Here is a 24,507-nt window from a genome sequence, read left to right on the forward strand (position 1 = left end):
TATTCTCCATAACCCTCAATTCACTTATTGATTAAAACATTTTATCTCGAGCTTTGAATATACTTAACAAGTCATCCTCAATAGCTCCCCGCAATCAATAATTCCCAAGATTGACTACCCTCAAGGAGATAAGGAGGTAGAATTCCAAAGCTTAGAACCCTGGCAGCTGAGGACACAACACAAGATGAAGCATGGTTCGTTGGTTTGTTGTGAGGCTGGAGGAAGTTAGAAATGGAAGGGGTGGTTAGTGGGTGGTGGTGAGGAAGTGGAGGGATTCTAATAGTTTTAAGAGATGAGAGTTTTAAAGCAAGGTGGTCCCAAATTAAAACCAAATGGAGGTGAACAATTACTGGTGGTGACAGGTGGCTGGGTCTCAAAGTAAATTAAGCCATTGGCAACAGAAATTAGAGCATGTGCAACCTCATGGAGGTGCAGAGCGGGAAGCTGGCCAGGAGACCATTAGAATAATCAAAGTAACAAGGGCACGGATAAGGGTTTCAGCAACACATGAGCCAAGGCAGGGACAGAGCCCGGTAATACAAAATAAGTTACTGGCTAAGGTGGAAAGCTGTTTAATTCTGGGTACTACCCTTTAGGAAGGATGTGAAAGCCTCAAAGAAGCTGCAAAAGATACTTCTCAGAATTGAAACAGGGTTCAGAGACTGAGCTGATTAAGAAGATTTTGAAAAAAGTGTTCAAACTGTGAAGTGTTTTGATAAAATAAGAAGAACCTACTTATGATTAGATTCCCTACATTATGGAAACAGGCCTTTTGGCCCAACAAGTCCACGTCAACCCACTGAAGGGCAACCCACCCAGACCCATTCCCCTACCCTATATTTACCCCTGACTAATGCACCTAACACTATGGGCAATTTAACATGGCCAATTCACCTGACCTGCACATCATTTGGATTGTGGGAAGAAACCGGAGCACCCAGAGGTAATCCACAGAGACACATGGAGAATGTGCAAAGTCCACACAGACAGTTCCCTGAGGAATTGAACCCAGGTCTCTAGCGTTATAAGGCAGCAATGCTAACCACTGAGCCACTGTGCCACCCTTTATGGTGGCAGAAGGGATAAGTAACAAGGTTTAAACATAATTTGCAAAATAATAGAGGCAAACTGTAAAGGCTATTTGAAATGTAGCATTGATTTATTTGAAAGAGAAAGAATAGGGAGTGGGATGAATGGGATCACTGCACCAGGCAAAATGACCCATGTTCATCTGCCCTTCAAGCATTCTAGGATGGAGCTGGAAGTAGGTGGGAATGTGAATGATATCAGAAGCTCAGCTCTGGCTCACAGGATATAGCATTCACTGGATTGCCTGCCAGTGACAGGACAAAATGCCTTTCTTAAATAAAACAAAGAACTGAAGATCTGAAACGAAAACATAAGTGGCTGGAGAAACTCAGCCTGGGTTTCTGGGTCACTGGGCTCGAAAGGCTGACTGCTTTCTCTCCATGGATGCTGGCATTCCCGCTGTGTTTCTCCAGCAATTTCTACGTGTATCTTTCTTGCTGGTCAGGAGATGGCAGTTTGTCACAGATAAGCCCCGAGTAGTGCTGGAGAAGCACAGCAGGTCAGGCAGCATCCGAGGAGCAGGATGTTCATTCCCGATGAAGGGCTTTTGCCCAAAACATCGATTTTCCTGCTCCTCGGATGCTGCCTGACCTGCTCTGCTTTTCCAGCACCACACTCTAATCTTGACTCTAATCTCCAGCATCTGTAGTACTCACTTTCGTACATATGAGCCCTGAGTCAGGTCTGCAAAAGCATATTGCCCAGTATGGCACCCATCAGTATCCAGGTTAGGATAGAAAGGAAGACAAGTTGACATTTACTGTGTAGAACTCCCATTCAAGGTGAAACTCTGTTCCTGGCTACCCGAATCCCTGTTTTTTCCCTTTTTTTTCTGGGGAGGGGAAGGAGTGCAGGAATCTGTTATATTGATATGTCCGTCTCTGCATCTTCAGGTGACAAGCTCTACTCAATTTACACCAGCTTATCTTTGTTTACATCCCTGCATGAATTCTTGGTGGCGGTCACCCATGTGCTTGACAATCTACATTGGTTTTTAAACTTTTCTTGTGTACGAATCCCCCCATTGCCTCAACCACCCTCTCCTTCTAACATTTCCCATCTGTCTGACCAGAGATTTCTACATTCCTGCAGTTTTAGCCTCTTGCATATCCCTCACCTCCTTGCTGCATTATTCAGCCATCCACACTCCAAGCTTGGCAATCCTTTCCTGTGGCTTCTCTCATTAACATTAAGGCTGTCTTATTCGAGAAGACGTAATTACACACTTTTAGAACATAACCTATCCAATTAATTTAACCTTTTAAGCCTGACACCATCTGAACTTCCCAAGGCCAATGCAGCATTCCTGAGATGCAGTGTCCATATTTGAATAGGGCTGCAGCTGGGTTCTCATTAAGGATCTTGTAAAACTGAAGTATCACTTTCTCACTTCTTTACCCTAGCTCCATTGAGATAAAAGGCCAATACTCCTTTTAGATTTGTTGTATCCATTAGCTTTTAGTGCAAGGACACCCAAATCCCTTTGGCCCTTCACAGCTAAACAATTCTCTTTCAACTAACACTACAAAAACGTTTCATTCCCATCCAATCTTGGTCTGATTGGGTGTGAGGTAGACTGCAGAAGCCAAGTAGACGAATGCTGCTTCAAATTCATATGTTCACATTAAAATCTGCTCTCACAATGCAGAGCTGAAGTTAACTAATCTTCAGCATTAATTGGCCAAGGAAAAAACGAACAATCAAAAATTACTTGTGTTACATATGAGAAGGAGCTTGCTTTTGCAATAATATGACTCCAAAGTATCACCAAAATATCACCACTCTCATTTCTCTTGCTGTGTGAAAATTGGGTGTCATGTGTGAGTGGACTACAATAGGGAACAGTCATTTGTTGGTTGTGAAGCACACTGTGACATTGAGGACGTGAAAGGGATTATGTAACTGTTACCCCTTTAACAAAGGTGTTCCATGAATTAAAACCGCTTAAGCTTTCAACACTCCAGCAGATGACTCACTGAGGGAAATAAAAGCATGATCTACAAGATAGCATGGGAAGAATATTCAATGCGCTGGATGGCCTACGTCTCCTTCTGTGTCTTATTGCCTAAAAGGTCGGAAAGTTAAAAAAAAATAAAAATGCAGGACTGACACAGCATACTTGTGTTCACAAACCTGATGCCCCATGGCTGAGGAGGAAATCCATGTCTGACAAAAGGTATGTTGCTGTATTGTGGAAGAGAGGAAAAGAGACTAGAGGTGAGCCATTTAGAGACAAGCGACAGGCAGCTTTTAGATCAAACAGTAATGGAGGACAGAATCAGGAGTCTTAACATTATCCAGTACACTTTATGAAACAGCCACTGCATTCTCACACACCATTCACAAATGCACAGGCAACAGGGAAAGTTTGAAAAACAATTCTTATTTCATTTCTTTCGAAAAATGTCTGTTTTACAGAGGAGCAAGTGCTGGATGTCTTGAAATGCATAAAACTGGATAAATCCCCAGGACCTGATCAGGTGCACCCGAGAACTCTGTGGGAAGTGATTGCTGGGCCTCTTACTGAGATATTTGGATCACCAATAATCACAGGTGAGGTACCGGAAGACTGGAGGTTGGCAAACGTGGTGCCACTGTTTAAGAAAGATAGTAGGACAAGCCAGGGAACTATAGTCCAGTGAGTTCAATGTCGGTGGTGGGCAAGTTGATGGAGGGAATCCTGAGGGACAGGATGTACATGTATTTGGAAAGGCAAGAACTGGTTAGGGATAGTCAACATGGCTTTATGCACAGGAAATTATGTCTCACAAACTTGATTGAGTTTTTTGAAGAAGTAAAAAGAGGATTGATGAGGGCAGAATGGTAGATGTGATCTATATGGACTTCAGTAAGGCATTCGACAAGGTTCCCCAAGGGAGACTGGTTAGCAAGGTTAGATCTCATGGAATACAGGGAGAACTCGCTATTTGGATACAGAACTGGCTCAAAGGTACAAGACAGAGGGTGGTGGTGGAGGGTTATTTTTCAGACTGGAGGCCTGTGACCAGTGGAGTGCCACAAGGACTGCTGCTGGGTTCACTACTTTTCATCATTCATATAAATGATTTGGATGTGAACATAAAAGGTATAGCTAATAAGTTTGCTGATGACACCAAAATTGGAGATGTAGTGGACAGCAAAGAAGGTTACCTCAGTTTACAACAGGATCTTGACCAGATGGGCTGATGGGCTGAGAAGTGGCAGATGGAGTTTAATTTAGATAATTAGTGTGAGGTGCTGCATTTTGGGAAAGCAAACCTGAGCAGGACTTATACACTTAATGGTAAGGTCTTAGGGAATGTTGCTGAACAAAGAGACCTTGGAGTGCAGATTCATTGTTCCTTGAAAGTGGAGTCACAGGTAGATAGGATAGTGAAGGCAGTGTTTGGTATGCTTTCCTTTATTGGTCAGAGTATTGAGTACAGGATTTGGGAGATTATGTTGCAGTTGTACAGGACATTCGTTAGGCCACTGTTGGAATATTGTGTGCAATTCTGGTCTCCTTCCCATCAGAAACTTGAAAGGGTTCAGAAAAGACTTACAAGGATGTTGCCAGAGTTGGGGGATTTGAGCTATAGGGAGAGATTGAATAGGTTAGGGCTGTTTTCCCTGGAGCGTCGGAGGCTGAGGGGTGACCTTATAGAGGTTTATAAAATTATGAGGGGCATGGATAGGATAAATAGACAAAGTATTTTCCCTGGGGTCAGGGAGTCCAGAACTAGAGGGCATAGGTTTAGGGTGAGAGGGGAAATATATAAAAGAGACAAAGGGGCAACTTTTTCACGCAGAGGGTGGTACGTGTATGGAATGAGCTGCCAGAGGAAGTGGTGCAGGCTGGTACAATTGCAACATTTAAAAGGCATCTGGATGGAGATATGAATAAGGGTTTAGAGGGATATGGCTGGGTGGCAGGTGGGACTAGATTGTGTTGGCATATCTGGTCGGCATGGATGAGTTGGACCGAAGGGTCTGTTTCCATGCTGTACATCTCTATGATTCTAAGTCCAATCTTTTGAATCCTTTTTAAGATTGCAAAACTGCCTTTCTCCTGGCATTCCTATCGCACACCAGCTGCGCTAACATTCTGGTAATCCTGCTTTGTCCTCAAACTCAAACAATAATTACATCTTCAAGGAAGAAGACTCTGCACATTTAAGTTAATTCTCAGGGGCAGAGATGATGGTTAGCAATGGTTAAGACTCATCATATCATTGGAAATTTCAATACACTGGAATGAATCAGCTGAAGTTTTCCTTGGCAGTTTAGTAGGTTTCTATTACCTGGATAGCAATTTCACCTTCTTTCACATCTTTCATTGTGGAGTCCCTCAGCAGGATATTGTTACAAGGAACATCCCGATTATCCCATTTAACTGCATATTTGCAGTCACTGAAAGGCTTTGGAAGATTTACTCTTTAATGAGCAGAGAGTAGCAATAGCTCCAATCTTATACCTACTACAAAATCCAAATCTTTAAAGAAAATGTGCAGCTGAAGCATACCTCTTACACAATACAATATATCGTCACCAATTCTGAAACGAGCTACTGTTCCATCATCATTACCCTTTTAAAAAGGAGTAAAGTTCACTCAGAATCTGAATGACAATTGTGCTTATAATAATTAGAAAATCAAACGCAAAATAAGAATAATACTGAAGATGGGAAAGAGTCTCACTGGATAGTTCTTTCAAAGAATTAGCATTGAGTATTGGGCTGAATGGCCAGGTTTTGTGCTTTAAGATCCTAGGATTCCAATTTTTTGATCCATATTAAAATATCTCACAGATAAAAGAAAATGTTTTCTATATAGAGTTCTTTTTTTCTTGAAAACAAAATTATAGTCCTTCCCTGTTCAATAAATTTCAAGTGCTTCCTTTAACCATATCATTACTGCAGATAACTTATTTAACCAAAGTTGGGTCAGAGGAACTCAACGCTGAGACATCTCCAATTCATATTATCGTCCCTGTAACTCAACTACTACTCCTATAGTAGTAGCTCTCTCTAGTTCGAGCGTTGCCACTGAATTGAAAGCATTTTAATGACTCAAAAGGTACTGAGGAAGCCAAGGTCTCAAAAGGCCACTGGGGACAGAATGAAGGAAGCATTGCTTCACTATCAAACAGTAAATTGTGCAAGAGAAGTTGATTCATTTTTCTTAAGAGTTCCGATGGTTGACGATTATCTGATCAATGTCATTAAAATGGTAATGGGATCCAGCAAGGTAACTAGAGAGAGAAACTATTTCCTCTGTTGAGGGAACACAAAACAAAGGGACAGTGTCTTAAAAACATTAGAGTTGGGGTATGAGAGAGTGAAATCAGTAAGCATGCTTTCACATCAAAAGCAGAAGTAGTTTGGAACTCCCTCCCCCAAAAATCTGCAGACGATCGGGGTCAAGAGAGATTTTCAGATTGAGATTGCTGGCTTTATTCCTGGATAAAAGGATATATAAAGCAGAACAGGGGAAGTAGACTTAGGGCATGAATCAGTCACGATCTGATTGAACCGTGGAACAGGATGCATAAATGGTTTCCTCCTGTTCCAGTGATTCTACCACCAGACTTGCACAAGTAAAGGTTAAGGGCAGAATCTGTATTTGATACTGGAGCTTTTCCAGAGCTCCAACGGTTAAGTATTACACTAAATCCTGAGCAGAAACTATAAGTCAAAAGGTATGTTCTCATGGAAGGTGTTTTTTTAAACGGTTACATGACAAACAATGTTGCACTGTTAGAGATCTTCCACTTTTTGGTCATAATGAAGCCTGAAAGAAAGAGTTGCTACAATGTGAATAGCATCCACAGAAAGAGTGGAAATATAATGGGTAGGAATTTTTAAGAGGTGACCAGACACATTCTAGAAGACGACTATAGAGCTGCAGGGGCAAAAGTTGGGGATACGGTACTAAATTTGACAAATCCAACCAGAATTCAGACACAGTCTCATAAGCTGAATGGTCTCTTTCAGCTTAAAATTCTAACCACTTGTTTGTAGTTAATCCCTCAGGGAAAAATGAAACATATGATTTGTGAAAAGTACAACCAAAGGAAGAACTCTGCACACATACCATGAGACACGTCAGCCAAGGGATCTTCAGTGAAGTATTGAGCAGCTTCCAGCGCTGGTTCCTCCTCTGGCCAAAGAGCTGCAAAAGAAATGGGGACATTGAAACCGAGTCACAACTGTCCATAAAAATCCCACGCAGCAAAGAGTTGCACCACAGAGCTCCAGGTTTTTTTAAAAATGACACATTTAACCACATGATCTAAATAATTCTGAAAATTCCTTCCCTAACTGCAACAAGGGGAAAACTAAGAAGCATGTGACTGCAGTCCCATATTGATCAGAGTCCCCAAATTGGAGATTATTCAGAAAACAATTCTGATTCTAATCTTCCCCCATCTTCACCACTCCAACTGAATCGCAATGTATTTCACAATTTGCAGAATTTTTTTTTTATTCATGAGATTCTCAGTGCTAAACCTCTGTTTGAGTTCTTTCCACAAAATAGGACTGAGCCACACAAGTTCATTCTGGATTCACTGCCAGCACTTTTCCATCTTAGCTGAGATGCAGCTAAAGCTTACTCAGGAGTTTGAGAACAAGTGTTCTACCAATGCTTTTCCTGATCACTAGCCCATATTTCCAAACTGGGATCAGATAGGATCTAGGCAAAAGTGAGGATTGCAGATACTGGAAATCAGAGTCTAGATTAGAGTGGTGCTGAAAAAGCACAGCAGGTCAGGCAGCATCCGAGGAGCAGGAAAATCAACGTTTCGAGCAAAAGCCCTTCATCATTCCCGACCTGCTGTGTTTTTCCAGCACTATTCTAATCTAGACTCAGATGGGATCTAACTCAGCTCTGGTGCCTTTTACAGTCAACAATCTGTCTTGCATTCACTGACCAGGGATATTTTTTTTCCATTCATTCACAGGATAAAGGCATCGCTAGCTAGGCCAGCATTCATTGTCCATCCCTAATCTCCCAGATGGCGTTAGAGACTCAACCACATTTTTGTGAATCTGGAGTTGCACGTAAGCCAGACCAGCTAAGGATGGCAGTTTCTTTCCTTAAAGGATATTAGTGAACCTGGGTTTTTTTTCCTGACGATCAACAATGATTTCCTGGTTATCATTAGACTTTAAAGTACATATTTTTAAATTGAATTCACATTCCATCATCTGTTATTGCAGGATTTGAACCCAGGTTCCCAGAACATTACCTGGGTCTCCGGATTAATAGTATAGTGATAATACTACTAGGCCATCATCTCCCTCATGTATAAAAATTAAGTACGTGTGGAATCTAGCACATTCCAGAGGGGAACTGACTAAAGTGGGAAAATACAGCCTTGCAACTGATAAATCAAAGGTGAGTAGGGAAGAAGCATGCATGAGAAAGTTTATTGCTCGTGATCTTACCTGGTGGCAGGTGCAATCTGTACAACAGTTTCAGCTTCTCCACAAGATCCCCATGGTACATTCCACCTAGCAAATAAAATCCAAGTTACATGAAACCTGACTTTCAATCACCCATCATCTCACATTTCAATTGCAGTCAACTCTGAGGGTTCTGAGGAAGGATCACTCAACCCAAAACATTAACTCTGATTTTTCTCCACAGATACTGCCAGACCTGCTGAGCTTTTCCAGCAATTTCTGTTTTTATTTGTGAGGGTTTGAGCATAAAATCTTGGATGAGACTAGGGTGCAATGCTGACAGAGTGCAACACTGTCAGATTTGTCGCATTTTCAATCTGACATTAAGCAGACCTCTACACCTCCTGCCTTGGATAAATGTGGAAAAAAAGAAACGACACAACCTTTATTTTGGAGAATTTCAGAGGAATCCTCTGGATTGGCTAATATCCATTCCTCACCAACATTAGTAAAACAGATCACCAGACCATTCTGGGAGTTCATTGTGTGCTAATTGATAGCTAGGGTTTCTAGCACAAGGACATTTCATAATTGTTTCATCAGCTGTACAGCTATGTGCAGTCTTTGGGACATTGTGAGACTGTGAAAAGTTGCTATAGAAGTGAAAGGTTCTTTTCCTTGGATAGGCTTGAGCTGCTACTGAACTCTACCAACCAGATTCAGCCTCTACTACAAGATGTATTAGTTGAGCTGAGTTACAGAAGGAATCTATTGCAATTGGCTCAATGTTTACATCATTTATATAGGTCAGAGTCAGGTAACAAACTTAAATCCCTGAGTTTGGCCATGACATAAGGACACTTGAGCTAAGATGCCAAATGCCCCAGGAATTCAAGGAATGCCAAAAGTAAGAGAGACAGAGACAGCTGAACATTCCAGTTCAAGACCTTTCATTAGAACAGATGTGACTATTGACCTGTAAAGTTCTCCTTATTAATATCTGGGATGAGTACCAAAATTGGGAACGCAGTCTCACAGACTTGTTAAAAAACAGCCTGACAGTCATACTCATGGAATCATACATACAGACAAAAATTGCCAGTGACACCCACATCCCCAAATTAACTTGTGTTAAGTTCCAATTCATATGAGCCTTACAATTTAGGTTGGATTAGAGCCAATATCAGCACCAAAGACTCCCCAGATACAATAACCTTCTGTTAGTTCATTTTGTTTCTAAAATGTTCATATAGGTACAGTGATAGGAGTTGTCTCCACTTCAAGAATACCCACTTTAAAAGTCTCATCCCCATTGGCAAATGTCATGTTCTTGTCTCTACCCATTTTGTAATTTTCCCTATCCCCACAACCACCTAAACAGCGATGTTGGAGGGGAGATAAATACAGCCAAGACATCACAGAGAACTCCCCTGCCCTTCTTTGATTAGATCCATGGGATATTTCACTCCCACAGGACAGACAGGGTCATTGTTAAACATTTCAGTTCAAAGAAAACACCTGAACAGTGAGATCTTCATTCTGTATTGTCACTGGGAGGCTAACACTCCGATAGACACTCAAATGTTTAGATTGGGCCTTGAACCCATGAACTACTAACTCAGAGGCAATTGTGTTACCCTCTGAACCACGGCTGACACTTCAGTAACAGGATACACACTTACCCCTTACCTAATAGATTGATTGTATTGGTGTCTCCCTCCGCCTCCATGTCAGCTGACATTCACCAAACTCATAGGAATGCAAAGCAGGAGTAGGTCATACACAAGCCTGTTTTGCGATTTAGAAGACCATGTGCTTCTACCAATCTCCACTTCCTGCCCTGCCCTTGTATCTGTTGATTCCTCAGTTTCCACAAATCTTGGACTTGAATTGATTCACCAATTGACCTTCTGCAGCCTTGTTGTTAGGTAGAGAATTCCAAAGACTCCTAACCTTCCCAAGTGAGAACATTTTCCATTTCAGCCCTAAATGTTTAAATCTTAACCTGATATTGATGGCCCCTAGTTCTAGACTAGCATCAAAAAGAACACCCAGTCAATGAGTTATCAGGAACTGTTTGATGTTTCTGTGGGATTGGAAAATGAACACTTACTCAGTCCGGTGACAAATTCCTTAAAGCTGATAAGCGAGTCCCTGTTTTGATCCAAGAGGCGGAACATGCGCCCAGCGAGGACCTGAGAATGTGGTCCACAGGTCCATGGTGATAGCACCACAAACAGCTCCTTGAACTGCTCTGAATCAATGCGATACTGCTCCAGGTAAGGCTGGCTGAGGTCATGTCTCTCTGCTGCACTGCTGCTCCCACCCCAGTAACAGCTCATCAAGTGTTTGGCCTGAGGGGGAAAAGGAAAAAAAAAACATGGATATTTTTATATAGTGGCTTTAACAATGAGAAACATCCCAAGATGCTTCACAGGAGCAGATAGTAAAATTAACACTGGCGTCAGAGGATAGTACTTTAGGGTTGGTAACTTAAAAACTCTCTCTTTGGCGAGGTCTTTGTAACAGAGCACCTTAAAGGAGAAGGGGCAGTCAAAGAGGAATAAAGTTTTTTAAAAAAAGCAAGCCTTGGGACTTAGACAGCTGAAGATGTGTCGGCCAATTCTGTTGTAATTAAAGTTGGGGGTGTGCAAGAATTGGAGTCGTAGTATCAGGGGCTGGAGTAGATTACAGAGTTGGGAGGGGGAGGGTCATGGGATTTGCAGACAATGATGAGATTCTGAAAGGCAAGTGTTGCTGGACCCATGGAGTTCTCGGTGAAGAGGAGACACAGAAGTGTGCTAAATCTCCATTTTCCCATATCAAAATTTATGTTTAAAAGAACTTTTCATCTTGTGACTCATCAGGACATTCGCAAGAATACCAATGCAAAGGGGATGTAAGAACAGCGTTTTTATTTATTTGCAAGTGAATTCCAATTGGTAGAGATGTTGCCATGTAGAATGTACCAGTTTGATGATGACTGACAGTTAACTGCCAATCTTTGTTTAAATTTAAACCATGCAGATTAGAAACACAAACCAGGAGGAACAGATTATGGAGTCCATTAAGTTCACCCCACATGTTTACGGCTGATTCTCCATCTCAATTTCATATTCCCAACTCTCACCCCATACTGCTTCATAGCTTTAGCCTCTAGAAATCTTTTTCAATCTGAAACATATTTAGTAACTTGGCCTTCACAGCATTTTGTGGTAAAGTATTCCTCACGTTCGCCAATGAAGCAAGTTCTCCTCATCTGTCCAAAACAGCCTACGTTTTATCCAGCGACTGTGACCCCCCCCCACCCATTCTATAACCACCTCAAACACCCCTACCACCACCCAGCCAGGGAACAAAAGCCATCCCTGCACCTAGTCTGTTCAGGCCTGTGACAATGAGATCCTCCCTCATTCTTCTAAACTCTAATCTCTCCTCATCCAACAAACCTGCCATCCCAGGAATGAGTCTAGTGGACCTTAGCTGCACTCCCTCGCTGGCAAGTAAATCTTATCTTAGGTAAGGACACCAAAAACTGTACACAATACTGTTGGTACGGTCTCATTGAGTCCTGTAAAGCTGCAGTAAGACTTCCTTGCTCCTCCACATCTTTCTAACTGCTTGCTGCACTTGCACGTTTGCTTTCAGTGGCCAGTGTTTACTCCGATTAGTCAAGGCATAGCTCTGAGGAATGAGCCAGAGAATGTTTTTGTTATTTTGTTACAATGAAACAGGCACAATAGGTCTTCATTCTTACTGACTGCAAACAAACAACTCGACTGAACATCTATTTGTACTAAAGGATACGGAGCAAAGCAGATATATGGAGTTAGGTCACAGCTCAACCATAATCTCAATGGATGGCGGAAAAGGCACACTGAAATAAAAGGGCCGACTCCTTATTCCTGTTCCCAAAGCTCCCTTCATGACAGCATCGTGGTCTATCTAATCCCCCACCCCTTACATGCACAGTTCAAGAAAGCAGCACACCACTACCTTCCCAAGGTGAACCAAGGATGGACAATGAAAGCTGGTCTAACCAGTGACAAACACAACCTGCAAATTAATTTAAAGCATCTCCAATAAGTAACCTGCTACTCTCTCCATATTCTTTAGAGCTTTCTAGTAGTGGGTTACCCAGGATTGCTTGCCATACTCCAAACAAGACCCAACCAGCACTTTATAAATTTTAAATCTCACAGTGTAATCTGTGATTGATTTATCGCGTTGCACATCCACTGACCTTGAACAGTAAATAAAGCTCCTCCAGTTCCTCGATACTGAAGGCAGTTTCCGTCAGGATAGCACGCACCTGGAAAAAAACATGTCATGTGGGAGATAAAGAAAAATTGACAGCGAAAGATCACAACAATTTTGCACAGTGGTTTCACCCAAGATCAAAATGTTCTTGCAAACTATTGTTCTTGTAACTCAGTCTCACTCAGAGGAGAATCTAAATGAAAAGCAAATGCAGAATGTTGACTATTATAACTGTGTTCATTCAGCTGCATCTGATTGAAAGGGTTCAGAAAAGATTTACAAAGATGTTGCCAGGGTTGGAGGATTTAAGCTATAGGGAGAGGCTGAATAGGCTGGAGCTGTTTCCCTGGATCGTCAGAGGCTAAGGGGTAACCTTATAGCGGTTTATAAAATCATGAGGGGCATGGATAAGATAAATAGACAAAGTCTTTACTCTGAGGTGGGGGAGTCCAGAACGAGGGGGCATAGGTGTAGGGTGAGACAGGAAAGATATAAAAGAGACCTAAGGGGCAACTTTTTCTACACAGAGGGTTGTGCATGTATGAAGTGAGCTGCCAGAGGAAGTGGTGGAGGCTGGGACAAGTGGTGGAGGCATCTGGAAGGATTTAGAGCGATATGGGCCAAGTGCTGGCAAATGGGACTTGATTAAGTTAGGATATCTGGTCGACATGGATGCATTGGACTGAAGGGTCTGTTTCCGCAGGACTTATACACTTAATGGGTAAGGTCTTGGGAAATTTTGCTGAACAAAGAGGCCTTGGAGTGCAGGTTCATAGCTCCTTAAAAGTGGAGTCGCAGGTAGATAGTGAGGAAGGTGTTTGGTACATTTGTCTTTATTGGTCAGAGCATTGAGTACAGGGGTTGGGAGGTCATGTTGAGGCTGCACAAGACATTGGTTAGGTCACTACAGGAATACCGCATGCAATTCTGGTCTCCTTCCTATCAGAAGGATGATATTAAATTTGAAAGGGTTCAGAAAAATATTTACAAGGATGTTGCCAGAGTTGGAGGGTTTGAGCTATAGAGAGAGGCTGATTAGACTGGGCTGTTTTCCCTGGAACGTCGGAGGCTGTGGGGTGACCTTATAAAATCATGAGGGACACGTATAGGGTAAATAGACAAGGTCTTTTCCCCAGGGTGGGGTAGTCCAAAACTAGAGGTCACGGGATTAAGGTGAGAGGGGAAAGATTTAAGAAGGATCTAAGGGGCAATTCTTTCACACAGAGGGTGGTATGTGTATGGAATGAGCTGCCGGGGAAGTGGTGGAGGCTGGTACAATTACAACATTTAAAAAGGCATCTGGATGGGTAAATGAATAGGAAGGGTTTAGAGGGATATGGGCCAAAAATTGGCAAATGGAACTAGATTTATTTAGGATAAAAACAGAAGTTGCTGAAAAAGTTCAGCAGATCTGGCAGCTTCTGTGAAGAGAAATCAGAGGTTAACATTTTGGGTCTGGTGACCCTGCCTCAGAAGGTTCTGAGGAAGAGTTACTGGACCAAAACATTAACTCTGATCTCTCTTCACAGATGCTACCAGACCTGCTGAACTTTTCCAGCAACTTCTGTTTTTGTTTCTGATTTACAGCACCTGCAATTCTCTCAGTTTTTACTTATTTAGGATATCTTGGTCAGCAAGGACAAGTTGGACCGAAGGGTCTGTTTCCATGCTGTACATCTCTATTACTTATGACTCTATAACTGGAAAATTTGAGTTGATGATAAACTACGAGGACAGAACGCTACATACTCAGACATATAAATGAGTTCACTGGTGTCACTTTATTTTGGCAAATGTTTAAGGAGCTCGAAAGTTATGGGGAACAAGTCATTACAAAAGGGATGATCTTGCAAAGCAATTGTCATATTGAAGAACAAATTCAGGAAACAGTAGGATATGATGTCACAAGTTGACCATCACTTCTGAGAAAAGCAATCAGGAATTGGACAGAAACTACCACCCAATAAAAGACTGACTATGAACTGTCCATGCACCAAAAAGTCAGTTAGAGTTCAGGATGTCTGTAATTGTGCACAGAGGATAGTAAAAAGCAAGAGTTAATAAGGTCTGATTCTTGAAAAGTAGTAAAAAATTAAAGGTCTGATTCTTAGTGACTTTATGTGCAAGGAAAACTGAAAACAGAAGAATTTCAGTCAACAAAATTGAGAGGTTGTAAAATGTTTTTAATTAAGTTTTTCCTTTCTACTTGTTATGAAAGATTTAATGTGTCCTTTACAACTGTGAAAAAATATTTTTGTAACTAATCAGGGCTAGTAAACATTTAGATTGGTCCTCTGAGACTCAACCAATTATTGAAGTTGACTTGGGCCTGAAGTGAAACCTTAAACTGCACTCCAAAATGTAAGGAATATGGGATCAAATCCGTTTCAGAAACCCAAGCACAATATCCAGGCTGACTCTCCATTCACTCAGTACTGAGAGGTGGTTGCACCACTGGAGTTGAAAAGAAGGATGACACATTAAACAGAAGCTTATTCAGCAGCCTTGAATAAGTTGTGGAAGGGAACCTCCCTCATATCCCAGCCAATATTTACCTCCAAACCAATATCACTAATAGAGACAGGATTCAGTGGGTCATTATCATATTGCTGTTTGCTGGAGCTATTTTGTAAATAATTAATCAGAGTGTAAATTGACTGCTGTGTTTCCTGCATTACAATGTTAACATCAAAAGTACTACATTGGATATTTGAGAGCTTTATAGCCAGAGATGATGCAAGATGCTCCATAAATAAGCACAAGTATATTGTTTATTTCTCTTTGGTAGCTCTTAGCAGAGCAATTTTAAAATCAGGCCATAATGACCAGCCTGTAATTATCTATTTCTGTCAATGATAATGCTGACTTTATAAATACATTAAACTGAAACCAGGAATAAAAATGAAGAATATACACAATTTGAAATTTGCTGATGTCAAACTCAAAGGCATGACAGACATATTAAAAATTATGCCATAGGACGTGGGATGGATAGCAGAAGGGCAAACAAGTGGGAGATGGAATTTAACACAGTGTGAGGTGATGAATCTTGGGCAGTTGGGATAGGGAGATATAATAATTCCATAATGGCAGTGTGTGCGCAGGGACAGAGAACCAAAAGTTCAGGTACATTTGTCTTCAAAAGTGGGAGTTTATAACAGAAGCACGGTTGGAATCTTGACTTCCTACAAAGAGGCATTGAATACATGAGCAGAGATTTTAGCTGAACCTCAGTACAGCACTAGTTAGGCTCCAACTAGACTACCATTTTCAGTTCTGGTCACTGCAATTTATTAAGGATTCAATGAGCTTTGAGGGTACAGAGGAGGTTTATCAGTACGACTTGAAGGATGAGGGAGTTTAACTACAAAGGTTGTGTTGGAGAAGCTGAATCCACTTGCAACAAGAGGGGTTGAGACTATAGGAGATTTGATGGAGATCTAGAAGAATATGACACTTTGAAAAAGGCAGACAAAGAAATGTTCCCGATAACTGATGGTATTTGGACTGGGACCACACACTTAAGGGTTTGGGCAAAGAGAAGCAGGAGTGATGCGAGAAAGACCGTTTTCTTTTAATGTAGTATCCAGTCTGGAACTTGTTCTCCCTGCTTCCATCATCCTCATGAACAATGAATGATCTCAAGAGAATTAGATGAACATTTGAGGGAAATAAACTTACAGAGCTACAGGCATGGAGAACTGGACTGGGGTCTACATAAAAAGGTGGATCAAATGGCTTCCTTTAACAGAACAATAAGAATGTGCTTCTACCAAATTGCCCAGACCAGAATGCAGCATCGAGTGCACATGCGCGGACACAGAACTGAGCAACATCCCCAAGCTTGTTCCACTGGCCTGTGTGGAATTGGTGAATGTCGCCAACCTCAGAGAAAGAATAAGGAACCATGAGAGAGGTAGGGGAAAATAAACAAACACTGCTCTCACATCCAATTCACGGTACCTCTCAAAAAGAACTGATGGATCAAACATGGAGTCAGACTAGCACATGGCAGACAGAGGAAGCAACAGCAAACCTCCCGTTGTTTGTGGAATTGTATTTTTACTGCATCGTGAGGCTTGATCTTCAGTTTCATGGGAATCAAATGTTGGTCTTACCAGCGTCCCTCACACCACATGAATGCTCTAATCTTCCAACAGCCTTTTTTGTGACAAGACAATAGTGAGATGAACTACTTGTTTTCAGGATGGTGCAAGAACTATTTTCCCTTACCACGCTCCGCTTGGCTGTGTCCTCTAGAGTCTGTATAACCTTCAGTCGCTGTTTGAATCGCATCTGCTCAATCACATCCGCTCTGATTGACCCAAATTTCTAAATATAGAGAAAAAAAGATTTGCTCCTGAAAGAGTTGACCTCACCTGATAATTCTGCTCCCATAACTATTCGAAAACACACCTCTTCTGAGGTCACTGCCAGTTGATGTAAGATTTCCAAGGGCTGACATTGAATCCTTTGGTGTCTCCAACAAGACTCCCTCACCATCCCATGCTCAACAACTCTTTAAATGCCGATATCAAATGGGGTTGATGGTGGAGGGCTCAAAAGCAAGGTCAGCAGTAAGTACAACTTCTGCTCCAACATGCCTACACAGGCATAGCAAGCTCCCATTAATTTCAGGGATCGCCAGGTCAGTTTAAAAAAAATACATCAGGGACTGGAGGAGGAGGGAGCCCAGTGAAAGGCAGGAGATGAAGTTGTTGACCAGCCTCTGTCAACTGGCCCCTTAAAGTTTTTTTGCAGAACAAGTCATTATCTTCGAGAAATCAGTCCCAAAGTAAACAATTTAAATATGACGGGATCTTTTGTTTAAGGACTTACCTCATACGATGATTTAATCAGTTCAAAGATGTCTATTTGTTGTGGAAGATCATCACTACTGGTGAGCAAAGCATGTAGATGTGGGATTGGCTGTGATGTACACTGCTTGTTGCAAACATTGTCCAGGTACCTGAATTAGGTTAAAAAAAATTCAAGGGACAATTAATGCACAGGTACAAGAACCAAAATTTGACAGCATTTTACAGCAAACGTATACTCTAGGTTAGGACAGAATTATTTGTAAATTCAAGCAGCTAGTTTCAGTATTAAGTTTAAAGAGTAAAGCTTTCTGCACCATCCCCATCAAATATCCCCAATGGAGTTAGATATCGAGTAAAACTTCTTCTACACTGTCCCCATCAAACACTTACAAGACAGATGCAGCATGGGGTTATACACGGAGTAAAGCTCCTTCCACACTGTCCCAATCAAACACTCCCAGGACAGGTACAGCACAGAGATAAATTCTTTTAAACTGATATTGAAGCTCCTTCAACATCTCCAGGACAAGGATAACATTGGGCTAGGTACAACGCTCCCTTTACTCTTTTAAACTGAAAACTCTCTCTTTTAAAGTAAAACTCCTCGACACTGTCCCCATCAAACACTCCCAAGGACAGGTATAGCACATGGACCAGACAGAATAAAATTCTCTCTTTTAAATTGAAAATAAAACTGCCTCTACACTGTTCCCATAAAACATTCCCAGAACAGGTAAAGTAGGAGGTTAGATACAGAATTATTTCTCTTTATACTGTCCCTGTTAAACACTGCTGGGGTGGGGACAGCACTTTAGATACACAGTAAAATTCCTTATAGGCTGTTCCCATCAAACACTTCCAGGTCAGATGCAGTGCTCTCCCTGCACTACCTGGTCCATCTCAATAATAAATGATATGAAATTCAAAAATCTAACAGTCAAGTTTGATCTTGTGATGTAGAGTGCATCATTTATTAGGAAGTTGATGGCAGTGGAAGCAGATACAATAATGACATTCAAAAGGGAATTGAATAGATACTTGAAAACGATATATTTACAGCGCAATGAAAGGGAAGTAGGGTTAATTGGATAGCTTTTTCAAAGATCTGAACAAAATGATCTGCTACACTAAGAATCTACCAAAGTCTGACAATTCTTCCAGGGTGGAACATGACTGAGTTTGGATTTGGCCAAGCACAGATGGTATTGGTCAGTTAATCACCTGCCAAGAATGGTCATGGCTTCTCCCTCGTCAGAACAATTCAGCAGCTTCTCCATGTTGGCCTCCAATACAGCAAGAGACACCTGGAAGATAACTTTGATGCCCTCATAGAAAAAGCAGTCAACCACTACCACGGCGCTTTCAAATGGCATAACGCTGAGGAACAGCGTCAGGAACCAGGAGAGAGAGATGGTGCTGATGACACCCAGCTCCTGCATCCACTCGTAGAGGAGGGGAAGGTGCTCCCGTGTCAGATCTTCAAACACACCTTGATCCACCAGTGCACCTGCAAGAAAATAAGTTTATTGGACTTATTTCATTAATTTTCTTGACAGTAAAGGATGTGTGGATGGTGCAGGAAATTAGTGTTGACGTAGGTCACATTGGATGGCAGGGCAGGGTCGATAGGCTGAATGGCCTCCTCCTGCCCCTCCTTCTGATGTAACAAGAACACCGAATACACTGGCTTGTTGCATTGGGTTTGGACTCTAACACCACTCCCCAAATATAAACAAACCAATCAAATTCATGGCCCCTATTACCAGACTATCAGTGTTATTCCCACAGCACTATGGGTTAGACGCAACATAACACTTCCTCCAGATGTTCCTATCAGACACACCAGGGCAGGTACATCACACATTAGGCAAGGACTGTCAATTAGGCACTCCCGGGATTGAATATAATGTGATAGACGCATGGTATAGAAGGGGATTCACTGCCATGCAACAGATCAGACATTGTGTTTCTTCATTAATTGTCACTCAAAGGTTCAAGTCCCCCTGCAGGCTTTATTCAGCCAAGTTTCATCCTGAAATTTCCAAACAGGTAACTTGTGTCTGGAAGGGTAGGGTATGGGTGTGCTTCTTAATCAATACTTTGGGTGGAATTTAATGGAGACAATGACTGGAGAGTTTTTTGGGAAGGCCCAATACAAGAGTTGCTAAGTGGGCAGCAACAGATTTTCCCTTGGACCAAGGACCCCAGGAGCAAAGGTCAATCAGAGGTAGACAGCTCATACTGCACCATCAGAAAGGCAGTGGCCTCTGTTGGTAATATATCCATGAGAGGGCAAGCACTGCCCAGGCACAGTCAAGTGATGGTAGGATTTGCAATGGGTTCAGCAGCGAAAGTAGGTGTTAGCCCTCAGTAAAACACTCACTTTCTGATGCCAGGCACTAAGTGCTTGTGAATGAGATATCCTCATTTGGAAACCCACAAGTAACATGAAAAGACCTTTAAGTAGACAGTAAATGCCTTGAGGGCTTCAACTGCCAACAGCCTAAGAAGGTCACCCACAGGCCTTCCTACCATGGGCTTAGCTAAAGCAGAAGGCACTCTATCTCCCCAAAATGCCCTGAAGAATAAGGAACACACAGGATCTAAGAATTGTCATGGTGCAGGAGGAGGCCATTTGGCCCATTGTGTTTGCACATTCTTCAAATGAGCATCATTATCTCGTGTCAATCTCCTGCATTTTCTCCCCATATTTCTTACATGTTATTTCTATCCAAATGATCGTCCAGTGCCGTCTTGAATGTTTTAGCTGAACCTGGCTGGCAGTGCATTCTATACTCTAATTACTCACTGTATGTAAAGGATTGTTCATATGCTTCAGTTCCATTTCTGGTCAATTGTAAATGCCAGGATGTTAATGATTACCAAGTGTATTCAGATACAGCAATGGTACTGAATGACAAGGGATGATGGTTAGATTCTCTTTTGTCTAGGATGGTCATTGCCTGGCTCCCATGTGGCACAAATGTTCATTGTCACATGCTAGCCCAAACTCTCACATTGTCCAGGCCTTGCTGCATTCATACCCAAGGCGGCACGGTGGCACAGTGGTTAGCACTGCTGCCGCACAGCGCCAGAGACCCGGGTTCAATTCCCGCCTCAGGTAACTGACTGTCTGGAGTTTGCACATTCTCCCCGTGTCTGCGTGGGTTTCCTCCTACAGTCCAAAAATGTGCAGGTTAGGTAAATTGGCCATGCTAAATTGCTCGTAGTGTTGGGTGCAGGGTAAATGTAGGGGTATGGGTGTGGGTGGGTGCGCTTCGGCGGGTCGGTGTGGACTTGTTGGGCCGAAGGGCCTGTTTCCACACTGTTGGTAATCTAATCTAATCTAATCATGAATGAGCAAGGTTCAGCACCAGTGAACAACCCCATTTCTGACTTTACAATGGAGGGAAGGTCATTGATGAAGCAGTTGAAGATAGTTGGACCTAGGACATTAAACCTGAGGAAAACCTGCAGAGATGTCCTGGAGCTATGATGACTAACCTCCAACAGCCATAACCATCTCTTCCCTGTTTCCCTGGCAAACAGAAAGCTGTCGAGGTTAGGGAGGACCATCTCAAGCTTAAGATGGAGGTTAATTTATAATTAGCTTATAAAGGTGCATTAATCACAGGCAGACAGAAGAGAGTTACTGATCAGTTTAACTTGTTGCTCCTGTATAACAGACTCGAGGGCTGAATGGCCTCCTCCTGATCCTGTGCAATGGGCTCAGTGGTTGAGTGACCACCTGTTGTTATTCAGCAGGCTTGAGGGAAGCTGAGTAGTTCTGCCTACCTCTAGGCTACAGCTTCATGTTCCAATGCAAATGCCTTGTGTGCATAAAAGAGATTATCTTGGCCATCTGCCCCAAGCAGACCAGTGAGAATTTTTTAAAAATCCAGAAGTGTTATCTGAACTGAACAGTTTTTCTCACCACCATCGAAACACTGAGATCTTTTGTGTCTCAATTTTCAGAACTGATGACGTTTGTGAGCTGTATGAAAACAAAAGTGATCAGACTCTCTCTTCAGAACCGTTTACGTACAGATACCACCAACATCAGCAAGAACACAGGTAAAAGAAACATTAAATTAGCATAGTTAATCAAACCAGTCCCAGTCTTTTAGTGGAAAGAACTCAAGACTACATTGGATGCAGTGTAGCTGATATCAAGATTGAGTATGTAGAATAAAGTTGATTACTTTAGTGCCAAGAGTCAGAGTAAGATTTCCTATTATAGTTTTACTGATTCCCATTAATGTACTAACTACTTATTAGAGCTGTTAGTGAGGCCTCTTCTGGACTACTGTGCGCAGTTCTGGTTGACCTGCTTTAGAAAGGATATCATTAAATTGGAGAGTGTTCAGAAAAGGTTTACCAGATGTTGCCAGGAATGGAGGGTTCAAGTTAGAAAAGTAGGCTGGGACTTTTTCCACTGCAGCATGGGAGGTAGAGGGGTGACCTTTCAGGGGTTTACAAAATCATGAGGGGCATAGATAAGGCGAATAGCAAGGGTTTTTTACTTAGGGAGAGGGAGTCCAAAACTCTCTCATATTTTTCAGGTGAGAAAAGAAAATTTTAACAAGGACACAAGGTGCAACTTTTCCACACAGAGAACGGTTCGTGTGTGGATTGAACTGCCAGAGGAAGTTCATGAATAGGAAATGTTTGGAGGGTTATGGGCCAAAAGCAGGCAAGTGGGAGTAGTTTGGAAACATGGACTAATTGGACCAAAGGGTCTGTTTCTGAGCTGTAAGACTCTAAGATTTTCTACTAACCACCATCAGTAATCACCCATGCAGCCAATTAGATATTTATATGCAAAGTTCATTATGGACAATGCAAAACATCAAAGGTGAAGAGGCGTGGAGAGCGTGGGAAAGGGGTAATCAAAACAGAGTCGGAGGGAGGAATAAAGCACTGTATCCCCCACGGTGCCCACCTCCCTCTAAAGGCATCGAGAACACTGATGGACATTGCATGCTCCCTCTCCAAGGACACCCAGGAAAAATCGTATCCGTGGAAAAGGGGCAGATAGTCAGATTTTACCTCCATGGCCCTGGACCTGTTAAAAAAAACAGCTATAATGTGAAAGGGTGCTTGAATCTTATCCCATCCGAGAAAGTAGAATATCTCCATCTCCCTGATCAACCTAGTTAATTGCCTTAAACATCTCAATTAGATCATTCCTTAATCTCTTATAATTGAGGGAGTACAAGTCTCATCTCAGTAACCTGTCCATGGACCTGGCTGGATGCATGCCTACTCCCTCCAAGGCCTGAAGTACAATGCCCAAAACTGAAGGGAAAAAGACTGTTTCAACTCACCAACTACCCTGGTGTTGTAGTAATCAGGCAGCATCCTCTCACACAGAGCAGTCAGGAGCCAGAACGCTTCCTCCTCATTGCAGTACAGCAACAGGACAGAGGTGACAATATTCATGGCCTATAAGGAATGTGGAAACAGGTGGTCAGTATCTGCCCTGTCAGAGAAGGACACAAGGTTCACAAAATGGGAATGTTTCCCTGCAATGAAGCAGGGAGGGGTGAAGAAGGGAAGAGAGTGGAAGAAAGAGAGAGAGAGAAAGAGAGAGCAAGAGAGACAGAGCAAGAGAGAGACAGAGCGCGAGAGACGAGAGCGCGAGAGACGAGAGCGCGAGAGACGAGAGCGCGAGAGACGAGAGCGCGAGAGACGAGAGCGCGAGAGACGAGAGCGCGAGAGACGAGAGCGCGAGAGACGAGAGCGCGAGAGACGAGAGCGCGAGAGACGAGAGCGCGAGAGACGAGAGCGCGAGAGACGAGAGCGCGAGAGACGAGAGCGCGAGAGACGAGAGCGCGAGAGACGAGAGCGCGAGAGACGAGACAGAGAGAGAGAGTGACGAGAGAGGGACAGAGAGGGACAGAGAGAGAAACAAAGCGAGAGAGAGAGAGAGAGAGAGACACACACACACAGAGAAACAAAGTGAGAGAGAGAGACACAGACAGAGAGGGCGAGAGAGAGGGCGGGGGAGAGGGGCGGGGAGAGAGGGGCGGGGAGAGAGGGGCGGGGAGAGAGGGGCGGGGAGAGAGGGGCGGGGAGAGAGGGGCGGGGAGAGAGGGGCGGGGAGAGAGGGGCGGGGAGAGAGGGGCGGGGAGAGAGGGGCGGGGAGAGAGGGGCGGGGAGAGAGGGGCGGGGAGAGAGGGGCGGGGAGAGAGGGGCGGGGAGAGAGGGGCGGGGAGAGAGGGGCGGGGAGAGAGGGGCGGGGAGAGAGGGGCGGGGAGAGAGGGGCGGGGAGGGGGTGGGGTAAGGGGGTAGAGGAGGGAGGGAGGAGGGAGGGAGGGGGGAGGGAGGGGAGAGACAGAGCTGGGGGAGAGAGAGAGAGAGGGGGGAGAGAGAGAGAGAGAGAGAGGGGGGGAGAGAGAGGGGGGAGAGAGAGAGAGGGGGGAGAGAGAGAGGGGAAAGAGGGGGTGGGGGGGAAGAGAGTGGGGGAGAGAGTTGGGGAGAGAGTTAGGGAAAGAGAGAGATATATAGGGAAGGGGGGAAGAGAGGGAGAAAGACAGAGACAGACAGACAGATGGACAGAGAGACAGAGAGAGAGAGTGAGTTAGGGAAAGAGAAAGATATATGGGGGGGAAAGAGTGGGAGAGAGACAGAGAGAGAGAGAGAGAGATTCACAGAGACAGAGACAAAGACAGAGACAGGGAGAGAGAGAAAAGAGAAAGTGGGAGGGAAAGAAAAAGACAGAGAGGGATGAAAGAGAGAGGAAAAAAGAAAGAAAGAGGGAGAGGTGGAGGGGTGCCAATGAACTCCCCATTAACCAAAAGATAGAGGAGGGGATCTTCCTTGAAAATATCTCACCAAACAATTTACTGCAAGGACATCAGTAATATTATCATAATCCTCAAGAGTGGATAACCCTCTCTTCAAAAACATATTAGACTTCCCTGAATGCTCCCTGCAGAAGCTACTATAAAT

The 24,507-nt window shown here is 43.2% G+C and overlaps 1 protein-coding gene across 2 annotated transcripts in view; it reads right to left on the reverse strand.

The window, feature by feature from the left end:
* LOC140491902 (TBC1 domain family member 9B-like) overlaps positions 1-24,507 on the reverse strand; it is a 63,300-nt gene that overhangs the window by 15,365 nt on the left and 23,428 nt on the right. The window contains exons 11-19 of one of the 2 annotated variants that reach the window (XM_072590348.1): positions 22,881-22,998; positions 18,775-19,060; positions 17,573-17,702; positions 16,967-17,065; positions 12,717-12,785; positions 10,587-10,827; positions 8,516-8,581; positions 7,161-7,238; positions 3,223-3,273 (exon numbers count right to left, since the gene is read on the reverse strand). In XM_072590348.1, the coding sequence (XP_072446449.1) occupies positions 3,223-3,273; positions 7,161-7,238; positions 8,516-8,581; positions 10,587-10,827; positions 12,717-12,785; positions 16,967-17,065; positions 17,573-17,702; positions 18,775-19,060; positions 22,881-22,998 (1,138 nt within the window). The remainder of the gene's footprint in view (positions 1-3,222; positions 3,274-7,160; positions 7,239-8,515; positions 8,582-10,586; positions 10,828-12,716; positions 12,786-16,966; positions 17,066-17,572; positions 17,703-18,774; positions 19,061-22,880; positions 22,999-24,507) is intronic. The other variant, XM_072590349.1, reaches the window with a different exon arrangement.

Source organism: Chiloscyllium punctatum, chromosome 20 (assembly GCF_047496795.1).
Source record: "Chiloscyllium punctatum isolate Juve2018m chromosome 20, sChiPun1.3, whole genome shotgun sequence".
In the NCBI taxonomy this organism is placed as follows: domain Eukaryota; kingdom Metazoa; phylum Chordata; class Chondrichthyes; order Orectolobiformes; family Hemiscylliidae; genus Chiloscyllium; species Chiloscyllium punctatum.